Source organism: Simochromis diagramma, unplaced genomic scaffold, assembly GCF_900408965.1.
Source record: "Simochromis diagramma unplaced genomic scaffold, fSimDia1.1 OVJJ01000302.1, whole genome shotgun sequence".
Taxonomy (NCBI): domain Eukaryota; kingdom Metazoa; phylum Chordata; class Actinopteri; order Cichliformes; family Cichlidae; genus Simochromis; species Simochromis diagramma.
This window is the reverse complement of record NW_024386792.1, coordinates 10,052,394-10,074,033: the sequence shown is the minus strand read 5'-3', so window position 1 is coordinate 10,074,033 and position 21,640 is coordinate 10,052,394. Positions and strand designations below refer to the sequence as shown.

Sequence of the window (21,640 nt, the reverse complement as noted above, 5' to 3'; positions counted from 1 at the left end):
AATGGGATTTTCAGCTGCTTCCGAAAGCAAGAGGAAGAGGAGGAGGGGCAGGGGTTCTTGGAAGGAGGTAGCACGACTGGTGGATGAGGTAAGACGAGAAGAGGAGGTGGGATGAAGGGATCTTGGAGAGGTGCAGAAGGAAGAAGAGGGAATCGGGAGGGGGAGCGTGGTGACAAAAAAAAGAGAAATAAAGGTTTGGCACATGTGGAGATTAACATATTAGACTGGTGTGATAGCTAGTTGCTGGAATTCATTATTATTGCTGCATTAACTACTATGACGTAAGCGTGTGTGTGTGTGTGTATGCGTGTGTGTGTGTGTGTGTGTGTGTGTGTGTGTGTGTGTCACTGACACATATACACACTTAGACTGGCAGGCATGGGGGCTGCCAGCATCTGTGGTGTCTGCACGCTTGGACAGAGCGTTATGTGGGAAACCCTACAGTTATATTATTCAATCCAAATTCAAATGGGCTTGTCAAGGAAGCTCCTGCTTTTTATTACCTGTCAGAAAAACCAAGGGATGGATGGAAAAGAGGGGAGCGAATTAAACGACAGTAAATAAGACCCCCCTATCTCTCTGCACTCGCCCCCCTGCCAGTCTGCCATTCCTCCATTCGCTGTATTTTGGAGAGACACACAGACGCACTTGGAGATTTTGACAGCATGTTGTTGTTCAGCTCTATCTGTAGTTTACCTTAACCAGTCTAGTCTGTCAATCAGATGCTGGAAAATGTAATTATTTTGTTCATCACAGAGTCTGAAGCCAATATGGAATCAGCTTAGCCAGGCGATTGGGCTGTGGTAAAGGAAAGGGGCTCAGACATTTATTGAAACTCATCTGATGCCTTTTAGAGGTCTACAAATGAGGAATTATGGGAAAGTAAATAAAAGAGGGTGTGAGTTGAGATTGAGGTGGAGGGGATTTCTTAAGAATGACTTCTGCATGTGGGAAGTGAGGGCATGGTGTTTCCTCTCTTTGCACGCACACAGATCCTGAATAGCCTCCTCCCGTCTTGCCCCTTTCAGCCAGGCATAACCTCTGCCATCTGTCCGCCCCCTCCTCTTCCTATCTTCCTGTTTTTTCTTTTTTTTTCTCCTCCATTTCAGCCTCCTCCACCTCCTCTGCTCTTCCTCTTCTTTCAGCCCCCCTCCCACCTCAAGATGTTCATTTAGGGCCCTGTTTCTTAACCTATACTCTCTGGTGGCATTCACAAGATTGTGGAATATTAGTCACGTGTCAGGGGAGTATCCATGTATCTCTGATAAGAAGAGGAGGGAGGAGGACAGTGGCAGGGTTTTTGGGTCGTGTAAAGCAAAAAAAAAAAAAAAAGCCTGCTTTTTACATTTTCAACCACATCACATGAAATGAAAGGTCCTGTTTGTGTTGTGTTTTTTCATATTGCAAGTACTCAGTTCTATCATTGTTAATCAGAGTTTGAGTTTGCACCCCTTAGTCAGTTTTGGTTCTGATAATTCATTTCCCACTTTCAGTCTGTCTTTTATGTAGTTTAAAATAAAGAAAACTCAGTCTATTTATTTGATATGGTTCCATAATTGTTAGTTTGACTCAATAAATAGCGAGAAGAATTGTATGGTTAAGTCATTTTTACTTTTTTTCCCCCGACTAAACCACTGAACAGTGACAGACATCTAGAGGTCCAGTATGAGCCTGGAGATGTTATGTGATGGATCCTTAAAGTCTTAGGCCACAACCAGGCCATCCCTATATTTATGTATGTTGCAATATGTTGTTGACAGTTACTGATTTGTAGATCATTTGAGATCAAAAATAGGTCTTTTTAGTTTGAAATAGGTGATGTAGTTTTACTCCCTTCTGCACCAGAATCTAACTTCTAACTTCTGCCTACCAGGTGCATAGGACAGCTGGTTGCAGCTATATTTGAGTGAAGTGATAAAAGAGCCATATTAGGCACTCCCTTTCTAATCCTCTATTGTTCTTTGTCTGTCCCCTGGTCCACAGAGGGGCTGCTCTAATTAAAGACTAATAATTGTATTGTTTTATAAAGTCTATAGAGACAAAGATTCTGCTCTTCAATCATTCACTCCCTCCAATGTACCCTGCCGATCGAGGGGCTATCTTGCTGGTTGAAGTCTACAACCACAGCAGTGACGGGCCGTTTTGGGTGTGTGTAAGAGAGGGAGGGCTGTGCGGCATACACTAGGAGGAGGAAGGAAAAAGCCAAATCTAAATTAAAACTTTAAAGCACTATTATTTAATTACCCTAAAGGCTGTGGATTGAAAAGGTTTCTTTGTTGGTGTGTGTGTGTGTGTGTGTGCGCTTCCACTTGCAAACGAACACACACACACACTGCTGTCCAGGATCATTTCTTTTTTCTTTTCTTTTTTTTTTTTAATTTGCCATTTCTTCTCAAAGTGTGTGTGAGTATTCATGTATGTGCTTGTATGTGCATGAGACCAGAGTGTAACCCCTTATTGGCTGCCCTCTGCTGTTGCCCCTCCTACACACACGCACACACACACACCCATCCATGCACACATGCTGAAGCGCCGGCAGATAAAAAGGCATTATGGTGAATTCCACTTAATGACAAATTTTTAATTTGGGGAACAGGGCCTGGTGAATGGAGCTTAATTACCGGGGCCAAAGATCCCTCGGAAAAATAACCCCCTCGACGTGCCCAACCTGCCCGATAATGGAGCGCTCCGCAGAATGGCTCAGATTAACCAACGCCGTTTATCAACCACCACCCCACCCCACCCACTCCCCCCCTTTCTGTATAATAACAAAAATAACAATCATGAAAATTCTATCTGCCTCCCAGCCCCCATCACCCCGCTTCTTCTCTCGCCTTTCCACCCTCCCGCCCACTGCCTGGCTCACTCCCGCAGGAGGAAATTCATCAAAATGAAATTGAGGTTGCAACTCACTGGTTTTATTAAAATATATTTGCCCCTCACAGACGATGCGTGTTGTGCCACAGAAGACAAAAGGGGCACCATGAATAATTTGGTCAGATATTTTTTTTTTTTTGTAATGTTTTTGACATTTTGCATCGGCTTACACAAGTACGACTTTAGCCATGAAATACTTGTTGACTATAGTCTGCTCTACCACAACACTGATTTAGGGAAACTCCACCCTGATTTTTTTTGTTTTTTTAACTTATGGGTAGCTTTAATGAAGCTGAATCTTTTTTGCATTCAGGCAATTATATAAGCACAAAGGATAAAACTTTAAAGTTGGAAAATTTTGGGATTTTGGAGTGTTGGTTGGGCACTGCCAACACTTTGCAGTGTAGTCATTGTTTATTTACATGGCTTTACCATTTAGAGGCGTAACTGTAAAGCTTCATTAAAAAATGTCAAACAATTAGTTAATGGGCAAAAAACATTTGACTGGCTAATTGATTAGTCAGACTTCAATCTTTTAATAAATCTGTTTGGTATGAAACTTACATTTTTGTGAATACATATGCATTTGTTCCACTTATAGTGTCTATAAAAATACAGTTATTCAGAATAATTCTTCTAGACTGCTCCATCTCTTGATTTATGTGGGTTTTTTTGTTCTTAACAGCCAAAAAAAAGTGCTGCTGTAGCTTTAAATCAGTCTATAATCTCCCAAGTTCACGGCTGTTAAAGTCCCAGACAATGATCTAATCCGATACTGAGACATGAACAAATCATTGTGATAGTAACAGTGTTATGTAAAAAATATGAGTTGTAACTTCTTTTTTTTTTTTTTTTTTTATTGTCATGTAATGTGTCATCAGAACCAGCCATCCAAGCATATTTATGGCAGTTAAATGAGTCAATTTTCAATTCAGCCTCCTTTTTTGAATCATCGGTGACGATATGATGGTACAAGTCAGGACTGGGTCTTTAATAAGAGCCACTCTGGTTATCAGCAGATTGATGGAGATAATTTCTAGTTTGAATTGAAAATCTGCGCTAAAGAGGCAGCTAACGGATATTAAAAAGACACAGTGACTACGTGTCTCCTGTCAGTCCCGGACACGTTTTGGCTCAGTTTTGGATAACTCGAAAACACGTACACAGGCACACTGGGGGCACACAGCCTCGTTCACTTTTCTTGGCCTTCTCTGGTCCCCGTTGTTGTGTACCCTGATTGGACCATGTGGTTGCCATGCGGTTGCCAGGCCGCGCCCCTGCTGTGTGGTAATTGGTGTCTGTGGTGCTGCTGCGTGGCGATGGTACTTTGACTGACAGGTTTGGCCACCTGCCCTGCCCTGCCTGCCAACATGGCGTGGAAGAGGGTGAAGAGGAGGGGAGGAGGTGGCACAGGCTGGCAGGGGGTGAGCGCTCGATGTGTCACGGAGGAGGGGGTGGTGGATATATCAGATAATCAGACGGGCTGTGTTGAAATATGTGTTTGCTGAACACAAGGCAGATTCAACAGGGACCACGGTGATGGCATCCGTCTTCGGTTTTTCACCGAACTGGCAAAAAATTAGTGGAAAATCATTTTGGTTCTAGTTTTAAACATTGTCTTTGATAGTAATTTCATCCTGTTTGATCAAAGTGAGGCTAATGAACGCTTTCTGGGCTGTTTTCCAGAATCTTGTAGCAGAAAGAAACAGTTTGACCACCCAAGCAGATGTGTAAAAAATTTGTCTCTTTGGCGTTTTTTAAAATCTGCTGCCTTTGATTATCTTGCCGAGGGTCAAAACCATTACAGTCGCTGGTTTCTTTAGGTTCTGTGGTAATGACCACAATTTTTGAAATAAAGCTTAATATAACTTATAGTATTTGATATAATGTTCTCTTGAGTTACGCTTTGAGTCCATGATGTTTTTGGCAGTATGACATGTCTTTACATCACGAGCATGAAAGAAATATTTTATTTTTTTTAAAAGATATTTTTGTATTCCACTGTTTTTCTTATTAATTACACTAAAAATAAGAGGTATCTATGCACTTCTGTGCTTTATCTTGCAAGTATATCAGTATGCCTCCTGGGCGGTGGTAAAGTGACAGAGTAGCACAGTTTGCCTGTTGAACTGACAGAAGGAATATGTGTAAAGTTACAGGCACAAGTGTGGGTCAATTTTAAAGATCCATATATGGACCAGGTGCGGCTCTCAGTTGATGACACCCATCTTTAACCTTGGATTCAATTTCAGCTACAAACTTCTAAACCTTTTTGACTTGCTGGTTTGCCACCATAGCATAGATGAAATTCACCCACAGACATATAAAGCAAACCCTCCTATGTGATTTTTTTTTTTATGGAGGCAGACAGACTTGATTCTCTTGAGGTAAAAACAAAGACACCCTAGTTGTTAAATAATGTAAATAAAGTCTAGAAATTAAACATCCTCATATGTTTCTCATAAAGATGGCAGTACTCAAAGCTTGAATCGTTTTCTACATAAGGAGTGAACAGGTGTCAGATTTAAATGTGCATATACAGTCTTATTGCTCTCATAACATTGATATTCATAAGTTGCTTTATATTGCCCAGTTAATACCAGGGAAAAGAACACAAACTGAAATATCCCCAAATATCTCTTATCTTGTAAACTATTATAAGCCTGAAATGAAACTTTGTTTGCCATGAGATTTTCTTTCTTGCCTTAAGAATCTAATCATGGAAAAAAGGTTTTCATAACCCTCAAGAATGTTTTTCTTTCATTCCAGACAGATTGCAGTAAATCCCTTTTGTAAATGATGCAAATATTTGCCACAGATAGAGCATCAGCATTCACGTTTTTTTGGGCTCTAGGTATGTTTATATCCACATATATACATTGTTTTGTTTTTAATTTACAAAAAAGTATTTTACATATTGGCTGAGGTGATTCAAATCATTGAGGATAGTGCAGTTGTGAATAGTACTGTAAAAAAAAAAAACAGCACAAATAATATCATTTTTACATCATGATGTCACAGCTGGTTTCAACTGGTAATGGCAAGAAAAGCACAACTTCATCAAACTTCAGTTTAACGAAATGACCTTGTACCCAGTACCCAAACTGGGAGTCTTATGGAGTGCCGCACCAATCAGTCCCAGATTCTTGTGTGGTCCTATGTGTAAATTAATTTCCTACTCTTGTTAGGCCAACATGTAAACCACCAGGAACCTGAAAATACCTGAACTGAATCCAGTCACCATTCACATAATTATTACACTTGTGCTTTTGAGCCGAAATGTCTCATGTGGCGTGCCCTCTTCTTCTGCGCTGCGAGACTGGAGAATTGGTGCCACCAGCTGTTTATCTAAAAATGTTAGTGGGTGGAAACATTTGCGCTACATTTGGATGGAAACCACCTCTCTCTAACAGAGAGATAAGTAGAGATTGGAAAAAAGGAATTTGAAGTAAGTAGTGTGGTTGTACAGCTGTTTATCTACTCCCTACGTGCCAAACATCTGCACACTAGGGTTTATGACAATATGATTAAAATTTTCCAAAAGGCTACTGTCAGTCCAACAACTGTGAATTGTTTATTTATTCGTGGAGAGGTTTGAATACATACAGTTGCTAGCTTTGCTAGCGACATGCAGCTAGCTTGGGTTTCAGGACAGCATGTTGGTTCAAAAATACGTCACAGTATGGAGTGAAGACATCGACTCTGATACTTTTCTTTCTGCGATGCTGGGTTTCCACAGCACTGTATCCGCTAGTCATAGTAATAAAAATCTCCGCCAATCTTCTGTTGTGTTTTACGGGCTTGGTCAGACTTTTCTCTCAAATTAAAGAGAGGAGTTAAAAATGTGGTGCTCTGTACATGTTGTTGGACAGAAGGGAAGGCTGTAGGGCAAGGGTGATGTCACAAAGGAAACACTTTCTTGTACACACTCACACCCACCCTCACCATTGTCATGTATAGTGTTGCTAATCCAGCCCTGTCGCTTTGGTATCAAACATAACCTCCATTTTGGGGGGGGGGCAAGACCTCTTACACATTCCCTTTGTGGGTGTGTGTGTGCGTGCGTGCGTGTGTGTGTCTGTGTGTGAGACGGTGCCTGTGTGTGCGTGTGTATTAATGGGTCTGGTCAGCAGCTTGTATAATGGGCGGGCTGGCTTGGGATGCCTGTTTAAGTGTCGGGACAGGGAAAAAGACTGGGGTAAGGCAGATCCATTGAAGCCTTTGATGTTGCTGGGACAGAGGGGAGAACAGCTTGTATATGACACACTCATGAATGCGTGCGCGCGCACGCGCGCGCGCACACACACACACACACACACACACACATTTTAGGAAACTGGTAACTGGTTAGAATTGCAGTTGATTGTGTCGTTGATGTTCTCAGTGCTGTCCTTGGTTTACCAGACTTAAACCATCCTGTCTGGGCCTCATCCCATGTGTGTGTGTGCGCGTCACCCCAGGAGAGCTGGGTGTTCATGGTTCATTAGCCACATGTACACTTCCGTTCTGTTCTCACTGGTAGAAGAGACAGATTTAAAGCATTCACACACATACATCCCCCCCACCCCTTTTGTTTTGTTCTGCCGACTCTGATGAACAGGCACGCAGCCTCCTCCCCTCTCCTCCTCATCTTCTAGTAATCAGGGTACCTATGAGACAGACAGATAGCATCTGTTGCCTTCTCTCCCCTGATCAATCTCTCCCTCTGTTTCTCCCCCTCTTCCATGTCATTGTGTTGCATTTCCCGTGACGATGGAGTGATGAGATAATGTACGAGATGTCCTGCAGAATCTAAGTCTTTGGAACCCTCAGTAAACGCTGTCAGTGAGCTGCTTCAGAGAGTCATAGCAGATGACTTGAGCACCACTTGGCGCTCTTAACATTAAACAACCATTTCTCTCTTCAGGATATTTGGGTTTAGACCACTAAGATGGCTGTAAGGAATGCTTTGCCATTAGATCTGCTCAAATTGAACAGTTGCAGTCAACATGGCGGAGGCCTCTCTTGAGTGCGTTCAGCTGCTCAGTGATGTCGCTACCATCTGCTTTTTGAGCTCCAGACTCCTTCAGATCTGCTGGGCCACGATGGAACGAGGGTTTGGTATTGAACAGGGCCTCAAGGTTGATTAGCATATTTTCACCCTGTGTACAGCCCCCCCTCCTTCTTCTTTCCTCTCCTCTCCAGCACCCCTCCACCCATGTGTTTGATTCCTCGGCCGTGACAAAGAGCTTCACCCTTTATTTGGTGTGTTGTGTTGGTGAGGTGGGGGCATCGAGTTGGGGGCGTCGGGCTGGGGTGTGTGGCTGGGGGGTTAGATTAAGGGAAAGCTTCCTGCTCTTTATGTGGGGAGTCCCCCCGGGAGGCGCTTTGGGAATGACTTTCGTTGAGTCACTAACGCCTGCTCACACACATGCACACACACACCACACACATGCACGCACCTTTCACCCCTGCCTTTTTTTCCCCCCATTGACTGCTGGATACCGGTGACACACATGTGCTCTTCATACAGAGGCCCCCCAGTATGCTCACACTTAGATCAGTACACCCCACCACCACCATCACACCCACCCTAAACTACTACAGTTTAATATAAGTTACTTCAAAGTGATGTGCATAGACAGAGACAATGTGATACAGCTTACATACATAATAAATGTAAATACTCAAAACCTTAAGTGAACATACAAAAGCAAACCAGAAGATTAAACAGTCATCTGTCGCTGTACTTTCCCCACCCCCAGCAGAGCTGAAATAGTTTTGTGGATTCATTGATTAACTGATAGAAACGCTATTCTGTGAAATTGATAAATTAGAGCAAAAATGGTATCTTCTAGCTTTTTCAGGATGAGCCTTTATTTAGTTTTTTACTTGATGTCTTAAAAACTGTTTTATTCAGACAGTTTAATATTAGGCATTACTTTGGGCTTTGTCATTGTATTTATAGTTAAAACAGCTAACCAATGAATAAAGTTACTATATGGGGAAAATGTTTTTGTCCCCTTCTTGATTTAAATGTTTCAGACCATTAAACAAATTTTATTATTGGACAAAGATAACCTGAGTAAAATAAAATGCGGTTTTTGAATGATTATTTTATTTATTATGGGAAAGGAGCTATCTAAACCTACCTGGCCTTATCATAAAAAGTAATTGCCCACTTGCCAAATCACAAATTTAATGTGATTAACCACGCTTTTTGGAAAACTAGCCACGCTCAGGCCTGATCACTGCTAGATCTGTTGAATCAAAAAGTCATTTAAATAGAATCTGTCTGACAAAGTGAAATAGGCTAAAAGATGTTAAAAAGCAACACATTATGGCATGATCTAAACTTAAAAACATCTGAAAAACAAAGTCATTGGCATCGATCATTCTGGAAAGGGTTACAGAGCCATTTCTGAGGTTTTGGGAGAACCACAGAGCCATTATCCACAAATGGGGAGAACACGGAACAGCGGCGAACTTTCCCAAGGGGTGTCCGGTGTTCCAAAATTACTCCAATAACACATCAGCGACTCATCAAAAAGGTCACAAAAGAACCCAGAACAATATTTAAAGAACTACACGTCTCAGTTACCTCAGTTAAAGTCAAAGTTCACGATTCAATAATCACAAAGAGACTAAGAAAAGATGGCATACACTGGTGATTTCTGAGGACAAAACCAATGCTAACCAAAAAGAACACAAAGACTTGTCTCACATTTGTCTTACAGTCTTGGGGGTTATCAACATTTTGATGACCCCAACATTTTGAAGACTTTTGGGAAAGACTTTCTGCAGCTAAGCGGATGGCACAACATAGAAGAGCTAACTTGTAAGGCCAGGACTCCGCAATCTGTTCACACCTACAAGCCAGTGGACACTCTTTCAATGATGAGCATGTACACATCCTGGACAGGGAGGAACGCTGCGGGGAGACAAGGTGGCCGTTTACTTTAAAAGGAAAGACCATCTCTTAATTGAGAAGGAGGCCTACATCTTTCACAATCTTTCAGTGCTGTGATTGCAGCCATTACCCAACTCTGTGAATCATACTCATGGCCATTGATCAGTGTTCATTGATCAGTATTTGGTGATCTATAGTCATGTAAATTACATATTAATGATCAAGAAACTGACCTCACAGCCCATTCTTTGTCAGTGGTGTTAGTTTCAGTCATTATGCAAATGTACCATTTATAAGGCTGGAGAAACCTGCAGTCAGCTGAGACTGAAGAAGTCACTTGGATGCCTAACAAAACCTCTGCACCCTCTGAAAAGGCTACGTCCAGATGAACAGAATCAACTTTTTGGGAATCATCTATGATGGTGGATGATATCTGCGTAATTTAAGGAGAATAAAAAGCCCTAAAAAGGGAAACTGATACATTATCATTCAATTTTAGCAGGCGTGTCAGTTCAGTTAATTAACTTTCTGATTTGCTTCTGCCTGCTCCTTTCTCCATTTTCACCTGAGTTATTTCTTTTTCATCCTAAATTAACTTATTTCTATTCACTTTGCTATACACCTTATAGACATTTGACCACTGCATCATGAATATATAGCAAGAAGATGCAATACAACATCTGTCTGTTGGCGTAATTTTTCCTTTTAGAGATGATAGGTATAAGGTAATACCAACATCTTTACAGGTCGTTCTCCAAATTTATCAGCTATGGGAGGACCATCAGGTGATTTTGAGTCAAAATTTCAAGCTTACCTATGTGATGACATTAGGTTGCTTGCATTGGTTTTTTGTTTGCTTGTTTTTGTTTTTTTTGGAGGTGAAGGTCGTGGCAGAAAGAAGCCCCATCCAAACAGCAGCCATTTTAATTTGTTTGACAGGGAAGAGAGGTGATAACCTCCCTCCGTAGCCGCTCACCCGGGGAGGAAAGGTGGGGGGGAAAGAGAGGTAGAAAACAACGAGAGAGAGCAAAAGCAAAGGAAGGGGAGGGCTGAGCAGAATAGCGATAAGGGGCTGGATAGAGTCAGTAAAAGAAAGAACAAACGAGAGTGGTGAAAAAGGAGTGTGGAATATTTGATTATGGCTCAAGGCTGTATATTTGTCTAAAAGCTAAAGACTGTCAACCAGCAAATCGCAGGGGTCGACGGATGGGTGTGACTTTGTGTGTGTGTGAAAACACGCCAGCTTGTGTGGGTCATTGCTTATCAGAACATAATTTATGCCGAATACACATGTCTGTGTGTTTCTGCGCGTATGTTTGTGTGTATGTTACGATTTCTGGATGTCAGTTACAGTTCTGTGGGCCTGAGGAGAATACAGCGGCCTCCCTCAGGGTGCTGTTAGTGCCACTCTCATACAGATGTGCTGGGCTGCGACTGTGTCAGTTTCTGTGTGTGTGTTTGCGTGTGCGTGTGTGCATGCATACCATTCTCTTACAGGAAACTAAAGTTATTCCTCAGGGTTTCCTACTGGGGTGGGATCTAGACACTTGAATCTATCAGTTGTTTTCAAATATTTGTTCCAATTGTTGTTTAATGTTACTGTGAGAAAAGATTTCAAAAACGATATTTTCCTCTTGTTTTTCCTCACTCATTTGTCATATAAAGCCCCACGTTTGAATGCAGCTCTGATGTTCATCCATTGTAATTGCTTTTAGACACTCTTAAAAACCATGGCTCACGACTTGTGTGTGTGAACATGTTATGCTTGGTAACTGCAATCCCTTTGTTATTCTAAAATTTGCAAATTGTAATTGTTCACTTACTTTCTTGTATTAAAGTGCTCATTACCCAGTAACTGATGAATTCATGTCAGGTTTTTTGTGTTGGTTTGTATTACATTCAGGAATAACTAATAAACCTTATAACAGAAAAATAAGAGCCTAGCATAGTCTTCTCCTGTAAATTTGTTTTAAAATGTATTTTCTTCTTCTCTTCCAGATGGTGATGCAGAAGGTGAAACTTGGTTGGTTTCAGACAAAGACAAGGAGGTGGGTGGCAATGAGCAGCTTTTTAGTGCTTTCTGTTTGTTGCCGCTTTGTTTTTAGTTTCTATCAATCAAGATCAACTATAAATAAACATAAAAGCTAGTATTTGCATTACTCATATAGTTTTAACTATGTTATTTTATACTGAAATGATTATTAAGAGTTCTGGTAAAAAAAAAAAATCCTAATGCAAGTTCAACACGTAAAACCAGCTCCATATGTATTATTAAATAACAACAGGCCCCACCTGGTCATGAAACTGCCTGCTCAGTCTGTTGTCCAATTATGTTTGAGCATCTGGGGCACTATGTATGAAAGTGAAAACAGTTAAAGCAATACTTCTGTAAAATCCCTTCAGTCCCATCTTGATTGTTTAGTGTGAAATTCCCATGGTAGTGTACAGAGAAAAAAATTACACAAAATGTGTGTTCGACCAACAACTTAGCGACTCAGTCGTAGCAAAAGTATTGAAATGGCCTCAAACATTTAAGCACTGAAGCTGACAGAATATCCTAGTTAGCCTAGTGTTGGTGACCTATTGCTTAATTTTAATAAAATGCAGCCACACAAACAGCTGACTCCAAATATATATTTATTAAATGTAAACATCAGTAAGTTAGACCCAGTAGCATGAGTTTTTTTCCTCATAGCTGCCAAAAAATATTGAGTTCATCTTGTAAAACTATTGATGCAGCTGCTTTGTCCTTGTGTAATTAACACCAACAACTGACAGAAAAGTGAATGATGAGGCTATATCGACCAAACACCAAGCACTAAACCCTGTGGCTATATATCCTGTATGACTACAGAGTTTCTTGATCCTTACACTAACACCGTGACGCCATTAATGCGCTAAACTTGTGTTTTTCAGGCTCAAATCTATAACAAAAGAAAAGGTGTCAGGATAGCAGTGCAGCGGGTGTCGAACAGATACTATACTGATAAGAACGTCAACTGCCGAAACTGCAACAATTTAGGACATCTCTCCAAGAACTGTCCTGACCCTAAAGTGAGTCCTGATCACCACATAGTGGCTCATATAGCACTTTTATAAGTACATAAAGGTTCTAACCATGTTTTGTGTGTGTATGTGCAGAAGTTGCCGCCATGCTTTCTTTGTGGGACTCCAGGCCACCCAGCCCGTGACTGTCTCAAAAGGCACTGCAAAAACTGTGGCCTGCCAGGGCATCTTTATGATTCCTGCAGTGAGAACTCATACTGGAACAGACATTGTCATCGCTGCAACATGAAGGGACACTACCCTGACGTGAGTATTACACCCACTTTTATTTTACTTGAGAGTCAGACTTGCACTAGATGATCCAGAATTGTGGATATGCAAACATTATATGCATTTCAGAGTGTTGAACATTATATTCCCAAATCATGGGAGCTATGAGAATCCTTCATTTCTCTGTGAAGGTTTCCCATGACGATGGTGAATGTTGTTTCTGTTGGGCAATAACTCCTGGCGTTGTTAGTTGTAAAGCTGATATGTAGTTGAGGTGTTGGCTCTGTGCAGGTCAGTCAGGCTCTTCTAAACTAAAATAATGTATTGCCCAGGTGAGACTGGAAAGGCCTTTCCCAAAAAGTATCACTTTGCTGTGACTTTAATATTTTCTTCCACTGAAAGTAAGAGACCACAGAGCTCAAACACACGTACACTTATAGTTTTATCCAGAGAGCCAGTTTGACACAAAGAAGCTCAAACTGCATAACAGGACCAAACTGAACACATGCATGTACACATGCTTAAAGCTGAGGGAGGCAACATGTTTTGGGGTAAAATGCATATATGAAGAATTACTGTACACACAACTTCACTTTGCTCTATGATAAAACATGGGAACTGCCACAGATTGATACTGCGGCTTGGGCTTTTAATAAAAATTACTGCTGAACATAGAAATCAAAACCGCCTTCATCACAATAAATGTGGTTTGTTTTTCACTTTTTCTTTCCACTGTCATCCTTTTTTCCACCTCTCACTCCCTCCCTCTTTCGCTTTCAGTAATAATGAGTGACCAGGGGTCAGCAAACGCTGCTGTTCACATTAATTGATACACTTCAGTAATTACAGCTTAGTTATGTCTCTGCCATGCTGCATATTCCAGCTATGGGCGCGTGTGTGTGCGTGTGTGTGCGTGTGTTGGCACTGAAGGGTGAATCTAATGACCATCAATGACAATTATCCCGCCGCAGTGTTCATTACCTTGCCCATTTACACTAATGCCACAGAATGGAAAACCCTGCAAGAAGTCAGTCTGTGTCTCTCCACCTCACACCCCACTCTCTCTCTCTCTCTCTCGCTGTCTCTCTCGCTGTCTCTCTCTCCTTCTCGCGCCCTGTCTCTCCGTCAGTCAGTCATGTACTGTGCTCTGTGTAATGGATGAGTAACCAGGTGAACACCAGAGGGAGAGTGTAGGCCAGGACACACATAACCCAATTTTTTCTTTTTCTCTTGCTCTCTCTCTGTCTCTCTTTCTCTCAATCTCTAAACCCATTCCTTTCAGCTCTTCATCCAGATCTTCAAATTGATCTCATTCTACTCTTTTGCATATTGTTTTCCAACAGCAAACAAAGGTGCAAAGTTGTGTGGTATTGTAATTACCTTTTTCTTGGAACGTATCACTTTTTTTCTCCTCTTTTCCTTACACTCACAAATTATACTGTATGTATTAGTGTCTGTGTTTGAGAGAGAAAGAGAGTCAGGTCTCAGTCCCCTGGGCCTTTCTGTGTCTCTCATTAAAGACAGACGGTTGATGGAGCGCGAGTGTGTCGCTCGCCTCGCCTGTCGCCCTCGACAACAACACACTACCCTGGCGGTCTGGAGGGAGAGAGCAAACGGGGGGGGGCGTTGAAGAAAAGAAAAGAGCTAGATGAGAGGTGGAGGAAGATGCAGCTGTTGAAATTCATATTTGTTCTTGTATGTATTCAAATCAGAACAGATCACATTAAGCCAGAAAAAGTACCTACTGTTCTCACAGGCTGCTGTTTGAAGGTCGGGATTTGAACCCACACTTGAGGTCAAATTAGTGACTTTTTAGTGGGATTGTAATTCATATATTTTACAAAATATGTTGAGGAACTTTGGTGTGACTGAACAGTGCTGTTTGCACAGAACAGGCTTGAATTTGTCTCCCTCATTCTGTCTCACACACTCTCTTGACTCAGTAGGTATGTAAGTAGATAAATCTTGTTGCCTGCGGCATTTTCAATTTCCCAGTGGGAAGTGGTGGCGGTTTGGAAAGGATGTTGGAACGCTTAAGGAACAGCGTGGAGAAGCCCCGGAGATAATGCTTTAGCCACACTGGGACAAAACGACTGACTGCTTTACTTACCGACTGACTGCAGAGAGACACATGGATAGAAAATAGTTACTGAGAAATCAAGGTGATCAGACTCTAGAGAGAGATGCAAGATGAGACTTATGGTCTTAGACGGGCAAGCAAATGACTCCGTGGCCTGCCAGGAGTTTCCATTCAGCCTCTGAATCGTCTTTCTTGTCTTTTCTCTCACCAGTTAGACTTTCATACCTCTCCCTTGTGTTTTAAAAATCTGATGTTGATGTTTTCAAAATGTTTTGTCCTGATTTTGTGTGTACTGTCAGAGTCCAAGTAAACTGGTATAAATGCAGTTTGGTCCACAGGTTTTTGTTAGTTTATCTGTATTTTTTCCTCTCTACACCAATACAGTGGATTTTAAAAAATCAATATGTGACTGAAGTGTGAACTGCATTTATTCATAGTCCCAAATATTCAGTGGCTCAAAAATAATTGGACAATTGAGTGATAAACAAATTTAGGAGATAAAGAATATGGAGTTGATTCCAAATGTTGAGCTTTAGTAGCTGTTAACTAGATACCTGAGGTCCAAGGTGTTGTCAGTGCAAGTGAAGGAGGCAATCATTACGTACATACTTTAGGAGTGGTCAGGTCTACAACCTGGTTCAGTATTGAAAAGAAGTAATAGATTAGACACGAGACACCTTTATGAATGGAAATAACAGAGGGTTTTCAACAAGGTGCAAACCATTGATTCCACTCAAGAACAGGGAGGTCAAAAAAACATCTAAAAGAGCCTGCACAGTGCTTTAAAAACCCTCTTTGAACAGATGAAACCAAGATTAACTTGCACTAGAATGATGGAAATAGAGAAATATTGAGAAGAAGAGAAGCAGTTCATGGTCTGAAGCATACCACACCATCTGCCAAACATAGTGGACGAAGCGTAATGGATGACGTGGGCATGTATGGTTGCCAGTGGAACTGGGTCACTGGTGTTTAAAGATGAAGCGACTGCAGATAGAAGTAGCAGCATGAACTCTGAGGTGTACAGAGCTGTGCTGTCTGCTCAGCTTCAGCGTAATGCTGCAAAACAGGTTGGACAGCAAATGGATAATGACCCGAAGGATAATGCAGACATTAACTAACAATAATATTCTTCAATGGCCAAGTCATTCACCTGATCTTAGTTCAGCTGAGCATGCTTTTTACTTACTTGATTCATTGAATTTAATTTCAGTTCAGGTTTATTTATATAGCACCAAAGCACAATAACAGTTGCCCCAGTACACGTTTACTGTCAGGTCACTGAAAAAAGAGAGCGTAGGGAGGCAGGACTGAAGACAGACCTGCAGATTTTAAAAGCACAGACTGCAAAAATAAGGACTCCATCTATGTATTAACTACTATAAAACTATTCTCTTATTTTTTTTATTATGCCAGTTTGTCCAATTACTTTTGAGCTTTTCAAAATGGGGAAAAGTGACTGTAATTTCTAAACACTTTGTTGAATACTTCATTAAAAACCCTTGAATTAAAGCTGAAATTCTGCACTACAATCACATATTGATTGTTTGATTTAAAGTTCATTGTGGTGGAGTATAAAAAAAGTGTTGTTGTTTTTTACAAAGCTTTGTAAAAGGTATTTAATGACACAGTGTGTGTGTTTTCCTTTTTCAGGCTTGTCCAGAAATCTGGAGACAGTATCACCTGACAGTGAGTATCTTTTCACAGAACAACTCTGTCAGCAAGTGTCATAGCAGAATTCTTCACACTCCTTCCATTTCTCCAGTTTATATGTCTTGCCTTTGTTATTAGTTCTTTTTTTGTGAAAGGAGGCTAACACTGTATCAGGTTCAGTCCTGAAAAATGAGAAAGGTCCCGCTTCTTTTTTAGAAACGATGCCAAAGTCGAACAGACTGCATGCAGGGGAAAGGAGTAAAGTGTAGGTCAAGTATACCTTTTAGATCAAGGGTTCAGATGGTGTTCAGTAGTTTCCTCTGCTCGCACTCGAATCTTGAGCTCATAGATAAAAGTTCTGAGATTTGTATTTTGCGTTTGTCTAATAGCTCTTTAAAAAAAAGGGAAGCTGCTTTTAACTTGTGGTATGAATTCATACAAATGACAGTAAAAGTGAAAACAGGAAATCATTAAACACCAAATGTGTTTTTGTTTTCTATAGAATCTTTCGCCAAATATGTCTTAGTTTAGGTTTGAATTTTTTCTTCAGTGAGTACAAGTGGAAACTTTTGTAAATGTGCATATTTGATTCATTACTTTACTGAAAATATTAAATATGTAACTAATGGTACAAACAATTTTTGTATTATTATATTCATGATAAATTATTTAGCAAAACAAAGGAGGTAAAAGGAGGTGACCTGAGAACAGCAGAACGAGTGGTTTTAAGTGGAAAGTCCCAAAATTTATTAAGCTTGGGAAATTGTGAAAAGCACTCGCTTTGTGTGGGTTTAGTTTGCACCACGTTTATGTAGGATTTCTGCTCAGAGTCTGAGTTAAAGCCAAGAAAGATAAAAAAGAAAAATGATGGTAGTGAGGAGTGATAAAGCCCAATCTAAATAGACATCTTACCTTCTGAAATTTGTCTTAAAAAATACATAAAGCAACATTGTAGTGAAACATATCAATTAATAGCTCATTAAAAAGTATTTTTCAGTGGAAAATACTAACAAAAATAAATGTACTTAATTGTAAAACTTTGCACTAGCACTAAGCCGGACTCTCACCACTGCTGAATTAGAGTAATTGATCTTCTTGTTACATTTATTTTTGAATCGTCAATCAACGAGGTGTTTCCATGAGTTTCATAGAGGCAAAGGTGTCATGTGATTAGTCAATAAGTCAGTTGTGACTGGTATTGACTTTCCCCTGTAGCAGGTAAGTGAAGCGTGGGGGTAAGAAATATAGTAAAATATTAAAGAAGTACTAAAAGTTATGGGAAACTTGTCCTCCTTCTTTTCTTTCATCAAGTGCTCATGTGACATTAGTGTGTGTGTGTCTGTGTGAGACAGAAACAATGTGTCAAAGAGTAGAAAACTGTTTGACAGTCACATGGGCCATATGTCAGTGGGGAGGCATTTGCTTATTTATATCTGTGTGTTTGTGTGTGTTTATCCAAAATCTCAAAAGATAACTAGTTTTCTTGGCTTCTTACTTCCGTGTGTGTGTGTCTGTATGTTTGTGTGTGTGTGTGCATCTGAGCGAGGGGGTGATATAGACCTCAGCCTAAGAGAAAAGAGCAGCTTGTTTGTCAATTAAAAGACGTGATAAAGCATGAAATGGGCTGCCAACACCACGTGGGACGAGGGAGTGAGAGAGGGGGAAGAAGAGTGTGTGTTTGCATATATCTTGGCATGCACTGTGTGTGTGTTAGGGGAGGTCTGTCACTCTCCTCTATGGAGATTAATTAGCAGGGGCTGTCTAATGAAAAGGCAGCATCGTTAGCGCTAGGGTAGCACGGCGGGAGAGATGGAAAGAGGAGGAGGAGGAAGTGGGAGGAGGGAGCGGGACAGAGAAGTTCCAGGGGAGACGCTGGCAGAGAAGATGGGAGTTGAGTTTAATTGTTGCTCCTGTGTTTGGCGGATGAGCCTCTATGATTTACAGCGGAGTTTCACTTTGAACCACAGACGAAACGAGAACATGCTGACGAAAGTCTCCAGTCGCTTTGCGGGATGATGAAACCATTTTGTTTTTTTGTTCCCCGCTGCACTTCCGCATGTGCGTTTGTGTGTTTGTGTGTGCAATGGTGTGCTTTAACGGGTGGAGGATTGTGACCCAGGTCTAATTGAAGTATTTAAGCCATTTAAGCACTGGGAGCAGAAGGTCGTTACAGATCCAAACTGGCATGGGGGTTAGGGGCCTGCGCAGACACAAACACAGTCTCACACATACAAACACACCCACACACATGCATACACAGAGCTCCTTCTGTTTAAGACAGCCTCATTTTATTCATGATGCTGCTTATGACCCTGAACTCCCCAATGTGAGAAGGTGTGTGTGCGTGCGTGTGTGTGTGTTTGTGTGTGTGTGTGTTCGCTTTGGGAGATGTGACTCTGTCACCTTCCGCTGGGCTCAGCCAGGTGTGAAAAGGCATTCTGTCAGACCTCCCTGCTACTGGGTCCATTTATCCTTCGCTGTGTGTGCGTGCTTGTGTGTGTGTTGGGTCCGTTTATCTTCCATGAGTGTATCTGTTGTCTGCCTGCACCTGGCCCTCAACTAACAAACTCCTCCAAACCACACAGTATAGACCACAAAGCCCTGGGGTATTTACCGAGAAAGTACGATACTGACACACATGGACACACACAAACACACACACTCCTCCTACAAATATATAGAGCAGCAAATGGGGTAAAAAGATATCCACAACATTTTCATTGTGTCTGTGTCATACAGATTTGAGCACCTTTTTTTTTTTAACACAACTTGTAGCACTTGTAGAAAATGTAACTGTTTCCTTTTTGAAGAACGGAGTTTACTTCGGCTGTTCAGTCTATCTTTCTTTTTCACTCTCCTACGCAAACACCACTTCACCCGCCCACCCACAGACGCCCTGTTTTTTTCTTCTCCCCCTTTCTTTTCCATTGAAGCTTACAGTGTGGGGTCACTCCTTTTCCTGCAGACCCATGTCACTACCCCCATGTATGTTATTATGTTCTTATGATTTCCACCTAATACTCGACATACTAAATATAACAAAAAAACTCCCAAAATACTGGTATTATCTGGCTGAGGTCGGCCGGTGCAAAGTTCTGCCATCAACATATGTTTTGTTTTCCAGAAGGCCCTGCCGCCAACATGACTTGTTTGAACTTTTCTTTCGGTCTGTTGGTCATATGATTTCTGTTACGTGGGCATGCCTACAACTACACCTGCACTCAAGTTGCTACACAAATGGCTTTTCATTTATACAAATTGCCTTTGGCCACTTCTGCATTGAGGTCAGACTGTGGAAAGTGTGACTAATAATTATTTTCATTTATATTACTGATAAATCTCTCTGATTTTATAGATTAATAAATATTTTTGCGACTGGTGATATTTCAGATTTATAGTGTTTATATGATTGAAATAAAATAGAATGGCACACATTGGTGAATTATTACATATACACCACATAATCAGCTTTAAAGACCAGTTAAATATCTAATGGGCCAATTGAACAGTCTTTTTGACAAGAGGCTAAAAGAACGATATTTCTATTTCATAGCTAACTACAGGCAAGACAAAAAAGAGGAGGATGAGAGGACAGAGAAGGACAGGGTGGAAAGACTGAAGTCATGTAGGGAGCAGTAGGAAAGCACGATTAAGGGGGGGATGGATGGCTGGAGGGATGATTGGATGGGGAGCGAGGTTTAGTGACCTGCTATCTGTATTCTGGCTGCTTTAATTCATGTAAATATCATGCATAAATGTGTGCATGCATACACACAACAAACATACAACTCCCAGTCACTTTTTTTTTCTTGCTGCCCAGACCCTGCTCTGTTGCATTAAGACCAGAGTGCCACCCTCTGGTAGAAAGTGAAGGCTCCCTTGCCTTTAACCAATGAGTGCATGTGAAGTGGGAATTATCTTTCTTTTAACTTTTGAGACTCTGAACGAGGGTTAAAGCTCAAGCAAACGTCCTGAATGCTTGTTTTTTTTTCTTTAATAGAGATCAAGTGTCTCTACTAAAGAAAGAAGAAGAAGAAGTCGTTTCAATGTGTTTCACCTTTTTAGCAGAAATGTATGTATGAACAAGGGAGAGGGAGGAAGGCAGAGGCAGTTGGAGAGGGTGGGGGAGAGTTATTGGTAGAACTGCTGGAAGGCGGGTGGGGGTTAATGGTGAGTGCATTAAACGGTGAAGGAGACAAGAGAGTGAGCAGAGAGACTGAATCAGTGCGCCCAGCAGCTGATTGGTGCAGGTATATCGGTGTGTGAGCATTGATTGGCCTCTCTTTAGATAGTAATGGTGACACCTGTACATCGGTGTTTATTGATCAGCAGCTCTGCCGAGTGTGTGCTTGCGTGCGTGTGTATGTGTGTGCTGAGCAGATCTTGCGATCGTGTCAGGGTGTGTGAATTGATCTTTTCCTGTGGGACAGGTGTGTAAATGTGTCGGGGTTGCCCGTGAAAAAGCGCTCCGTGACCTTCCTAGTCGACTCCAAAATGAAGCCGTTTTAACTCCCCCTCTCTTTCTCACCTGACTGCCTTTCTTTCCCCTTTCATTTAGCATGTTGTACCCTTTTATACATTTTTGTCTGTCCGTCTTTCTTCAGAAGGTATGCTCAGTTCACACATGTCTTTGTTAGCGAAAGGTTAGGACATTTTGCCCCTTAAATCCTCTTATTTCTATAGGAAAAAATGTCTCGTTAAGACAGTCGACTTTTCCAAGGTACAAAATATTTCAGGAATCCTCATTTTCTTTTCTTTGTCTGTTTTAAGTTGAGCAGAATGAATAGCTGAAGAAAAAGCTTTACTCCAAAGAGGGTCTCCCTCAGATTAATTGTGAAAAAAGACAGTTTTTAAAAAAAAAAAAA

At 41.2% G+C, this 21,640-nt stretch overlaps 1 protein-coding gene across 3 annotated transcripts in view; it reads left to right on the top strand.

Moving 5' to 3' along the window:
• The window catches only part of zcchc7 (zinc finger, CCHC domain containing 7), a 51,603-nt gene that overhangs the window by 18,017 nt on the left and 11,946 nt on the right, over window positions 1–21,640 (top strand). For all 3 annotated transcript variants that reach the window (XM_040024343.1, XM_040024342.1, XM_040024344.1), the window contains exons 4-7: window positions 11,765–11,814; window positions 12,683–12,820; window positions 12,908–13,078; window positions 16,776–16,811. In XM_040024343.1, the coding sequence (XP_039880277.1) occupies window positions 11,765–11,814; window positions 12,683–12,820; window positions 12,908–13,078; window positions 16,776–16,811 (395 nt within the window). The remainder of the gene's footprint in view (window positions 1–11,764; window positions 11,815–12,682; window positions 12,821–12,907; window positions 13,079–16,775; window positions 16,812–21,640) is intronic.